The sequence below is a fragment of the Paramisgurnus dabryanus genome, chromosome 6 (genome assembly GCF_030506205.2).
Source record: "Paramisgurnus dabryanus chromosome 6, PD_genome_1.1, whole genome shotgun sequence".
In the NCBI taxonomy this organism is placed as follows: Eukaryota; Metazoa; Chordata; class Actinopteri; order Cypriniformes; family Cobitidae; genus Paramisgurnus; species Paramisgurnus dabryanus.
The window spans coordinates 31182449-31194449 of NC_133342.1; the positions used below are offsets into that span (position 1 = coordinate 31182449).

At 37.8% G+C, this 12001-nt stretch overlaps 1 protein-coding gene across 1 annotated transcript in view; it reads right to left on the minus strand.

Annotated features, from left to right (window-relative positions):
• eif2b3 (eukaryotic translation initiation factor 2B, subunit 3 gamma) overlaps positions 1-12001 on the minus strand; it is a 57362-nt gene that overhangs the window by 5431 nt on the left and 39930 nt on the right. Inside the window, exons 8-11 of the mRNA XM_065276602.2 lie at positions 11416-11606; positions 11248-11310; positions 9347-9495; positions 1002-1105 (exon numbers count right to left, since the gene is read on the minus strand). Of these exons, the coding sequence (XP_065132674.1) occupies positions 1002-1105; positions 9347-9495; positions 11248-11310; positions 11416-11606 (507 nt within the window). The remainder of the gene's footprint in view (positions 1-1001; positions 1106-9346; positions 9496-11247; positions 11311-11415; positions 11607-12001) is intronic.

A 12001-nucleotide genomic window follows, 5' to 3' on the forward strand; every position in this document is an offset into this window, starting at 1 on the left:
AACTCTAGGGGAGCTGGAAAATTAGCATATTTTCAAAAAAAGTAGATTGTCCCTTTAAGTTGACATAACACTTGTTGTCTTTAACCATTAAAATGGCTGCACTTTAAATTTTTTAACATGGCTCTGAAAGGAAAATCATATTTTTTACTTTAGCAGGCTAGACATATCAAAAACAGATCTGTACTGTACTTAACCATAAATTTTTTCTCATTCAAGTTAGCACCTAATTTGTGCGCCAGTTCTTAAGCACGAGTGTCATGCCTACGGCTACTGGAAGAGATTTATTACGGTTATTATAAGCAATGCTTTTTAAATAACATGTTAGATTAAACTTTGTTCTGGGTTTTCCTGGGATCACGGTTTCTCGCTGCCCTTTAAGTAGTAAAGCCTGTGGATGCATGTGATGTGTGTGTGCTGGGGGAAGTACAGGGGGTCTAGCTTGTAATTTGGATTTCTGAGAGCACTTCAATAAGCCGGAGCGTTTTTGGAGGTTATGGCCAACTAATCGAGTCCAGCTCACGAGTGATGATGGAGGGTTTGGGGGGAAGAGATGTAGAAATGTCGAATAAGGGGAGGGGGTCGGTTGAGGCTGCAACACCCTGTTGTTCAGTCAATTAGACTGGGCAGCCTCTGGACATCTTAGGGCCGCCTTAAGGCACTGTCATTGATGGAGAGGTTAGAGACCAGGCGCGGACCACCCAGAATACAAGAGCCTCAAGCCACACACACACACACACGCACAAACAAACCTCGCGGTGATCCAAGACTGCGAGGATTAAGCATATTAAAAAATAAAGCTGAATTGTACACACAAGCTTAGGTTTTAATACGCTATTAAAACAGATTAAACGCACACAAGATCACACAAACGAAAAGGCAGACATGGGCGTGAGAGTGCACACATAAACACAAACACAAAAGACGGATTTTATACGCATACAGCGGGACTACAGAAGTTTAGAGTGTGTGTATAGTGTAAGACACAGTGCGCCCGTTCTCACCCTCCGGCTCCACACGCTGACCGCTCCCCACCAGACAGTACTTGATGTCGGCCCCGCGTCCAATCACAGCGTTGTTGCAGATCACGCTACCTTGAATGTTGCACCTGGGGGAAAGAGAATGGTCTTGTAATGGCGTCCATAAAACACATTTCGTACTTGCATATAAGACATTGTGTGTCTAATTTGATGCACTAGATAACTTTCAAACAATAAACTGTGATTTGTATTACACCTTTTACTTTTTAAGCTAAACACAATCAAAGTTGTGTAAGTATGTAAAAGATCATGCATAGGCAGCCGGTTGTTATCGCAGAAATAAGCCCAGACTAAGAGATCAGGACTCGGTGAGGGTCTTGTTTCACACTGAAGGGACATATTTCAGGATAACAACCAGCTGCCTGAACGTTATCTCACTTATTACACGACTATTTATCTCATAAGTATGGTAAGGAACATTAAATATGGATTTGAAATATTTTATTTGCTAAATTTTAACAAATGCAAACCTTCCATGAGGAAAACCAGTTTATTTTCAGTTTTAAAGGAACACGCAAACTTTTTGGAACCTTAACTTATTCACCGTATCCCCCAGAGTGAGATAAGTCCATACATACTTTTTTCATCTCTGTGCGTACCGCAACTCTATCTGATGCGCCCACCGCTAGGCTAGCTTAGCATTATACTGGAAGTAAATAGCTCCAGCTAGCATACTGCTCCCAATAAGTGACAAAATAACGCCAACATTTTCCTATTTATATGTTGTGATTTGTATAGTCACATTGTGTACAAATAACAAGGTCATGTGAGACACAGACATCTTTTTAACCATATACATACTGGGAACTATATTCTCAGAAGGCGAAGCACTGCTACTAGGGCAGAATGATTTGCTTGCCTATATTTTGTAACTTATTGGGAGCGGTATGCTAGCTGGAGCCATTTACCTCCAGCCTTTGTGCTAAGCTAGGCTAGCGGTGGGTACGTCAGACAGAGTTACGAAACGCACGGAGATGACAAGGGTATGTATGGACTTATCTAACTCTGGGGGATACGGTGAATGAGCTAAAATCACAAAAAGTCGGCGTGTTCCTTTAACTCTTTCCCCGCCATTGACGAGATATCTCGTCAATTAAGAGAAAACGCTTCCCCGCCAATGACGAGATTTTCCGTCTTTCCGCAACTTTTTAAACCCGGAAGTATTGCCCTATGACAAGCTGCTGCATGTCCATGTCTGTTTTAAAGATCGCTCTGAATGGGATCTTTATGAAAAGTCCGTCACAAAAATGGAATTATCTCTGCTTTTTGCTCAAAATATGGTGTTTTTGCAAAAACCTACCCATATTCAAAAGCTGATTGCAAAAGAACCACTGAAGGTAGGATGAAAGGGTTTTTTTTGTTTGAAAGCAGAGGGGGTCTGTTCTTTCATTTGGTATATTGTATGTTTATATATTTGAAGAAGAACATTTTCTGGAAGGCATTAAACTTTGGTGAAAATCATGAAAAACGCTGGCGCTGGCTGGCAACTTTTTTTAAAAACGCTGGCGGTGAAAGAGTTAAGATAAGACTTCCAAATGTCACAAACACTATATTTGGTTTAATCATTTGTAAATATTTAAGGCCAAGTATGTTATTAAAATACATTTATTATATTAAAATTTTTATTCATTTTTATTTTGAACAGTTGTTATCTGGAATTAGCCTGCAAATGTTGCGACTGGCAAATCGGAATCAAGCATTTCAATGAGCCATGCAATAACAAATAATATCCTCCTAACTCTTGCTAGCTTTTGTATGCGAAGCTCCAAAAACATACATCTGAGAAAAACAATGCATATTTGAGCTTATTTAGCGTTCAATACATATCAATCAATGTATAATCCATGTAAAGTTCAATGTATATCCATGGAAACATACATAGTTTGAATATGGCAACACATTGATCACGTTAAATCACATTGGATCTGCCATGTCTTTTGATGTTCAGCTGAAGAAAGGAATTAATATACTGGTACACCTATTTCATTTCATATAATGTAATCCTTTAATATAAATAATAGAGTCATCTGGGGAGAATAAATAACATCTGTAGACACTTTATGTAAATGCCTGGAGTATGTAGAGAAATAATAGCTTGCTATAATTGGGTCAGTGACAAAAACGGTTTGGCAAGATGAGAAATTCATTTAAAATGAAAAAAAAACTTGTTTTAAAAGCATGAATCAGGTTTATTTCAATGCACAGTGTATTTATGTTAATTTTATGCAATAAAAAATACATTTGCACCATTTTTATGAAAGTTAAGACTGAATGGACATAAAAATGTCAAATGGTTTAACCGGCAATTGCGCCAAAGAATTTATCCACCTTGATGGCATGTAAGTGTAATTATATATAAAAAAAAACATTTTAAAATATCATTTTATTAGTTATTTCTAAATGAAAATTCTAATGCTTTTTTATATTTGTCTATTTGTTTTCTAAATAATCTTTGACAAATTATGTAAAAATGTCTGTAAAAAAATCATATTACACTAAACTAGATGATTATATTTTATTCCACATTTTTTATGAATAAATGTATATTTCAATTTTTTTTAAAAACTAGTAACACCAATTGACACAGAACGGTTACACCACATTGACATTTTTGCAATTATCTCCCAAATATTCTTTCAAAATGAAATAAAACCAGAAATTTTAGACTTGGCCCTAAAAAAGAGAATGTATGCAAGTAGGGATGCATAACGATTAATCGGGATTAATCTATAGCAGAATAAAAGTTTTTGTTTAAATCATATATGCGTGTCAACTGTGAATGATAACTTTGTATAGATAAATACACACACATGCATGTATATATTTAAGAAATTTAAAATATACATATAAATATAAATACGTAATATACAAATAGATATATTTTTTAATTATACATGCATGTGTGCATATTTATATATACATAATTATTATTCACAGTTCACACACATATATGATGTAACAAAAAAACTTTATTCTGCAATAGATTAATCGCGATTAATCGCTATGCATCCCTGTAATCTGCAAATTTATTTAGAAATTTTAACCCTTTACATTTAATTTATCCATACGGGCATAAAATAATTAACGTCACGTCATTGACCCTTTTATATTACACAAGAAGTGCATAAGTAAAGAATCACTGATGGTGCTTATATGCAACATAACTTCTCCTGGAAAAACAAAGCCAAGCGGTTTATATCTACAAGCATATTTGAGTTAAACGAACAGCTGATATTTGTGTATCCGAGCTGTAGCTGGGAACCGTGTGCACTTCGAAACACCACATACACTCACACACATCCCTGTGCTGCTGTCTGTTTACACCATACAAAGAATAATATTTTCCTGAGATCGCTTTGGCACCATAAAACTTTATTTGCACAGTTTTATGTTTACTCGGATTGCCTGGGCCAACTCCTAACTTTGTCTGCGCTCTCTTGCGGTGAAACATTTACCATAAGTGTTCGGCTTTCAAGTCTTTTTACTAATTGCGCAGCTGAGGTTCTCGGTCTTTCCTCACCCGACCCTCTTACACCCCCCAAAGACCCCTTCCCCTACGCTAGTCCACTTCTCTGACCCTACCACACCAATCAGAAATCCGATATGTCGGCTTGTTTCGGCGGCTTTGTTTTGGTTACTTTAGGCGGCATTAGCATACATATTAAAAACAACATTATGGTTTGACGTGCAGGCTGCTTGTTTTTAAAGCATGTTCAAGAAACGCTTTTTCACACCTTCCCCTAATTTCTTGTTAAACAGACTTCCAGCTCACAGAGGAAAGATGGGCAACAGGGCGTCCTCTCTTTATATCAAGGAGCGGTAGGCAGCAAGGCCGTGTAATAGCTGACGGAGGCAGGTTTCTATTGGCAGCTACACAGGGCGCTCTATTCAGGTGCACGGGTGTGTACAAGAGCAAGAGAGAGAGAGAGAGACTGGAAGAAAGAGAGAAAGAGAGAGAGTGGGTGAGACAGAGGGGGTATATGGGAGATTACAAGGATTGGAGTTTTAAACAGAGACCACCAAAGATGCAGCGTTGAAATACCACTAATTACTGACACTATGCTCCTCCTCGCTGTGACCCCCCCTTTCTGCCCTCCACCCCCACAAGCCACCATCCTGCCCCCCTCCCCAAACCCACCCCGAACCTTGGAGCTTTGTAAACAACCACTCCTACATGCAAACAAAGGGACGAAAAAATGCAAGTGGCGCTTTAAAATGCCAGGGATTTCCTAATCCCTCCTTGGATTTTTATGTTTTGAAAGAGTTGCCGTTCCTTTCTTTCCTTCCTCTACGCTTTTTTCCCACTTTACTTTTGATGCACAGACTAATTCGTACATGCCAGCTCTGAGCTCAGTTGCTTAAGGGTAAAACTGGTTTAAACCAAAGCTCTTCCTCCGATCAGTACATAACAAGGGCCTGTTCCTACCACAAACACACAAGTTGTGTTATCCTCTACTTTCTCAATGGCAAACAATTAACCCAAATCGGCTTAAATCTAAATTGTAACAAATCTATAGTTCGTCCGTTCATTAGGCTTTAATCTCTAAAGCAACATCAAAAATAAAGTGAAGTAGACACGGCTTCATTTAGTCGCCCAGTTTCGAGCTCCTGTTCAAACACTTGTTTCTTAAGAAATCATTACATTTACATTTATCACTTTGTTTTAATTTGTTGTACTAGGGTCCTGTTCGGGGTCAGCGAACACCTTTAGTGGTTTGACAACGCAGGTTTCTGTTTTTTCTCAGCACAACAAAAACCAGCGAGCACCCCCCGTCGCCGCCCGCAGGCAGAAGCGGGTCAGACTCTGAAATGATCACTGCGCTGTCTGCACGTTACGTGTACCTTAAAGCCTGCCTTTAACCTAACAGACAAAATCTGATCTTTTGTCTCTAAGATGCTAAACATCTGATCCAGACCACTAAATATACCCTGGAGACCTGTCTGTCATTCTTGACTGTCATGTTATAGGACAACACTAGGGGGTGAAGTACTGTAAAAGGTCCTTGAAAAAGTTTTAATGATAAATACTGGTTATAAATTATAATAAGTATAAAAATTATAAGTTATTATAAATTACTTATTACACGGCTCTCTGGAATGCTTGATTCTGATTGGTCAGTTGAGACATTTGCAGGTTCGTTCTTTTCAAATAATAACCGCTCCAAAATAATAACGCATAGCCGGACTACTTTCACGAGTAAAATCGCTCCGCGCCAATAAAGATCAATAAAGATTACTGTCTGTTTGGCGCCATCTTGTGACAAACACTCGACAACCACGACAAGACACAGAGAGCTTACTGAGACTGAACTTGACAAAATAGAGCATGACAGCTACGAAGCCAAGTTAACACACAAAAAAATACAGAATGGGCATTAAAACTTCTCAAAGACTGGCTAAAAGAGAAAAAATGGAGACAAGTATGAAGAGGATCTTAATAAGGTATTACGATCATTTTATGCATCTGTGCAAAGTTTCGCGGAAGGATAAAAATGTTAATTTAAAACAAATATGCCAATAAAATGTTTCAAATTCATATTCATGTCCAGTTTTTTTTCTTATGTGGCAAGTAGCCGTGTAATAAGCGGGATAATGTAGAGGCAGCCGGTAGTTATTGGGAAATAAGCCCCTTCAGTGTGATACAAGACCCTCCGCTTCGCGTCGGGTCCTAATCACACTGTCGGGGCTTATTTCCCAATAACTACCGGCTGCCTCTACATTATCCCTTACTTATGTGCTAGTTGCTGAATGATTTGATTGTATAGAAACCGACAGTAGTAACCACACCTACTCTGCCTTTGAAAACCCAAAAGTCATTTTTTTGGACATAAAATCATTCAAGTTTAATGGGTTATTTTAAGTGGGTTATGTTAAATGGTTCTGCACATAGCATTTAATGATTTTAGTCATGTTAGTGGCTTTACCGTCCATTTTTTTAAAACAAAAGTAGAAACACTACTAACTTTACTACTTTGATCAGCAATGTGAGTGAGGTTTTGTAAAACACAGACACTTTTAAGTAAAAAACTGCTAGCATGATGAGTAACTTAGCTTATCTAACTGTAATAGTGTTTTTTCCCTTGAATCCGGATAATTTCCTCACCCCCATGTTATTCAAGATGTTTAAATCTTTTTTTGTTCAGTCGAGAAGAAATTCAGTTTTTTGAGGAAAACATTCCAGGATTTTTCTCCATATAGTGGACTTTATTGGACCTCAACAGTTAACAGTTTCAATGCCACTTTAAAGGGCCTAAACGATCCCAACAGAGACATAAGGGTCTTATCTAGCAAAACGATAAAAAATATAACCTTGCGTATTACGTAATCACGTCGAAAGGTCACATGTTACATATATGAAACGCTCACTTGCAAACTAGGGATGCTCCGATCAGGATTTTGGCAGGCCGATACCGATCACCGATTTGTTGTCTTCGTGATCAGCCGATACCAATGCAGATACCGATTTTTCAAGCTGATATGCGAGCTCTTTGATTACTGTAACTGTTAACATTTTTTTCTAGATAAAGTAATGCCACAGATGTCGCCTTTGTTATATTACTTGCAGTAATTAGGTTTATTATTGTTTTATTAGAGAATCAAATTAATTAGCACAACAAATATTTATTCTGCAAAGAGAAATGTAATATGCCTTTAAAAAGTCTTACGTCTGTTAAAAGTGATGAAAATAAAACACTTCACAGTCTAAACTGTATGAATTTAACATACACGCATTTCGTATGAAGTATAACAGTTCTTTAGTGAAGAGCAGAGAGTGATTTTATTGAGAGATGAATTAGGTTACTGTAGCTTTAAGACGTGAGAGAGATTACTCCGTTCACGTGCACTGATGACTGAAGCCGAAAGTATACTAGGGACGTCTGCGTATGCGCGCAGTCCGCATGACGTCATTTTCGTCATCAGGAGGGTCTGCGGTCTACAGTCCACATACGACATGGCAAGCGTGAAAATATTTAGAGAGGACACTCCACTATAAACAATTATACAAAGGAAATAGACAGGATTTGCACACACACTATGGTTTTTCTTGTTTAACTTTTACTTCTTCCAAGACCAGAAAGCTGTGGAGCACGTTTGTTTGATTCCTGTTCTTTGTTGTCTTGTTGTTTGTTCTAAACTGTGTTTGCAATGGTGGATCGGTTACTTTTCTTCACCTATCCTAATGTTTTAATGTACTGTAAATGTCGCCAAATCAGTGCTGCCCTGACAGCCTGTTAGACTAATAATTTGAATAAGAAATCATTTGTATTGCGTATAGTGTCGAACGCGGCCATCCGCGTGTAGCTGCGGGGACTATACACGGAAAGCTGCGCGGACTCGTGCGCGCGTGAGCCGTATGCGGACGCGGAAAAAAGTATACCCCGGCCTTGAGGCTTCTGTGTGTGCGCGCGCCAGATGTACGCGGAGGAGGGCAGCTGTGAGGAAAATGAAAGTTTAAACGCTCAAAACTTTAAAACGCATGCAAATAATAAACTTTTGGCAAAAGGATGCAATTATCCGCCACAGATGTGTGATGTATACGCTGTTTGATGGGGATGTGAAGACGCGTCGCGCTGTTGATCAGATCGCGTCCTCATAGAAAATACACTTATCTCTGCAAGGGCAAAGAGAGATATCCGAATCTGCATGTTGCACATGAGTGATAGTTTAAAAAATGCTCGCATTGCGTAAAAATGGTCTCTAACTGCAGCCGCATTCAGGAGCCCTATGTTGACAAAAGTAAACAGAAAGATCGGTTTAGGAGATCGGCAAATTTAGCGAGGACCGATCAAGTCATTTAATGATGTTATCGGTCGATACCAATCGATCGGAGCATACCTATTGCAAACCGTTTGAAACGGACACAAAGACATTAAATACTATTAAATAGTGTATCCACATACAACAAAGTCGGAACGGTCCTCTTTCTCCACACTTGTAAACACTCGAGCAGTAGTTCCGCATACGTCAACTTTTGACATGATTACGCAATACGTAAGGTCGCGTCAGGCGCGTCACACGGCTAGACGAGAAGTTGTGGTTTAAAAGTAATTTTTTTGTAAAAATGCTGGTCATTTCGCTAGATAAGACCCTAATGCCTCTGTTGGGAACATTTAGAGCTGCATTGAAACTGTAAACTGTTAAGGTCCATTATATGGAGAAAAATCCCAGAATGTTTTCCTCAAAAAAAATTATTTTTAAGGACATTAACATCTTGGATGATATGGGGGTGAGTAAATTATTGGAATTATTTATGAAAGTGGAATATTCCTTAAATGAGCTAAACTTATAGCTTAAGTGAAAGCACTTACCCTTCCTCAATAGTCACTCCGTTCATGACGATGGAGTTGGTAATCTTGACCTTCTCCTTGATCGTAGTCGATGCACCAATCGTTGAGCGCTTTATTGATGTCTTGTCCGATATCTGACAGTATGCCCCAATAATGCTGTCACTTCCAACCTTGATAAAAGAGGCAAAGTGTTTTATTGCAGTAGTAATGTATTATCACAGAAAAGTTTACTCGTTTCATGTGTATTCTTTAATAAATTTTTGAAGTTATGACATAAAACACTGTGGGACATACAAAGTCTGGCTGCATTGATTTTTCAAATTCAACACAGGTTTATCTATTAACAAATTATACAGTCAGCATACAGATTTTTGTAGAAAAACTAAAACAAAACAAAACTATCAGAATTTCTTAGTTCATGCACAAAATTTTGTCAATCTGACTGAATTTAATCTGATTGTAGGTTATGACAATATCGTTTACAAGTACCCCTAAACATTGCAATCTGATAAAAATGTTCGTTTACATGCACATTCTATATAATCGACCCAACGTCTGCACAAGTGCACAGTCAGGGTTGCCAGATTCGCATATCAAAACCATCCCAATGGATATTCAAACTACCCAAAAGCATCCAAATGACTAATCACAGCCCAAATGCCTATAACTAATGAATGAGATCCTTTCATATGCAATACGGCCCAGCTTCCCAGGTGAAAAATTATTCTCTTTAAAAAAGTATACTAAGTATATTGTCTACATTTTGTACTATTTTCGTCAAATCCAAGTATAGTTAAGTGTATTCAATTATGTATTAACTTCAACTTAACATCTACTTGACTACACTTGTGTAAATAGTATACTAAAATGGAACAACTTTTTTTGAACTTCAAGTGCACTAAAATACACTACTAAAAATCAAGATTCATGAGCAATTAAGCACACTTACAGTACAACTGCATTGTATCGCCATTCTAATGGAAATACACTTAAAAAGGCATTGCAGCGCAAATTATAGTTGTGTTTAAGTACATTTTTGTGCATACACTAAAAGTATACTTTTAAAAAAGTACATATTAAATACTCTTTAAATAAAGCACAACAAGTAGAAGCATACTTGCTTATACTTCATGTACTTCAATCATATTTCTAATACACTAAAGTATACTACTTTTTTACCTGGGTTGTCAGTGAACTACAGCTTTGTGTAGTAAATGCCGCTCCATCTGAATAGCAATCAAAGAATGTCGAATGCGAATCAGAGCGCATCCCTACAACAGCCCAAATCTTAATGTACAAATAAAAAGAGGACTTGGCAACGCTGTGCACAGCATCTCTCATCAAGTTTACACTTTATCACTGGATAAATGTACAGAGTCAAAGCGGAGTTGGGGAAAGTTGTTCTTAAGAAGTTTCAGATATAGGCAATGAAAACAGAATTTTCAAAAGCCATGGTGCTATTTTATTGCTTTATTTATAGCTATGAAAGACAAGAATGCTGCAGAATGTACAGCGGGTGACCCCATTCTCCTTATGATCGAATCACAGATCAGACTACACCACCCCTTTCAATACGATCCAAATTAGCATCCGATCGACCTCAATCACATGAAGCACATGAATACTTTTCAATACGATTAAGACATCAATACGATTACAAACAGATTATTTGGTTGCATGTAAACTTAGCTAATGTCACTTTGTTGGCAGAAGTTTGTGTGAAGCATAATGATCCTTGTCATCCCAGCATGATTTGGGAATGTTCCAGAATGTTTATCTTAATGGAATCAAGGACTTTTTGTTCAAAAGAGTTAAAATGCCCAATGCAATTTTCTTTGTTTCATTAGTACCCTAAAAATAGTAATACTAAGAAATATTACTAGGCTATCACATTATATCAGTGATGTGTCTGGTGGACTCACCAGTGAGCGTTCAGACACAGCAGCAGTCGGATGTACTGGAAGCTCCTCAAACAGCTTTGGAACCTAAGGAGAAACGGTCACAAACTTTAATGCAGTCACTAGAGATAAACAAATATGACTCATTTCAAATCTGTGCAGTTTAAACCACAGTGGTTTGTACGCTCTCACCACACGATTGGCCTCTATGTAAGCCGCCAGTGTGTTGACGCGATAGCACATGCCCTCCTCCATAATGTGAACGTAGCAGCGTAGCTTTCCGCCATGATAGGCCTCGCTCATGTCTCCACGATGATCATTCCAGCACGACCTCTCTCTGGCAAGCTGAAGCAACGCGTCATCTTTGCTATTGCTGAGGAGCTCTGTGAGCATGAGCAACAGTTTGTAAAAACACATTGGTTATAACCTACATCCATCCAATATTCTCTTAAAGGAGTAGTTCATTCAAATATGAAAATTCTCTCGCCCTTATGCTATCCTGTATGTACTTCCTTTCTTCACATAAACACAAGTGAAAGACTTTATATTCAAATGCCATGTTTCTGACAAAAATCATTAGGATATTATATATTTTGTAATTTTTTTCAATTGCTGAATATTCAGTGCATCTCTATTAATGATGGACATATGTGCTTTTTGGAGCTTCACCATGTAATACTTCAGTAGATAACATTTTTTAAATAATTTTTTATTTATATTCAAACTGAAAAAAATGAATTTTCATATTTTGAATGAATTTTTTCCTTTAAAAGATGAT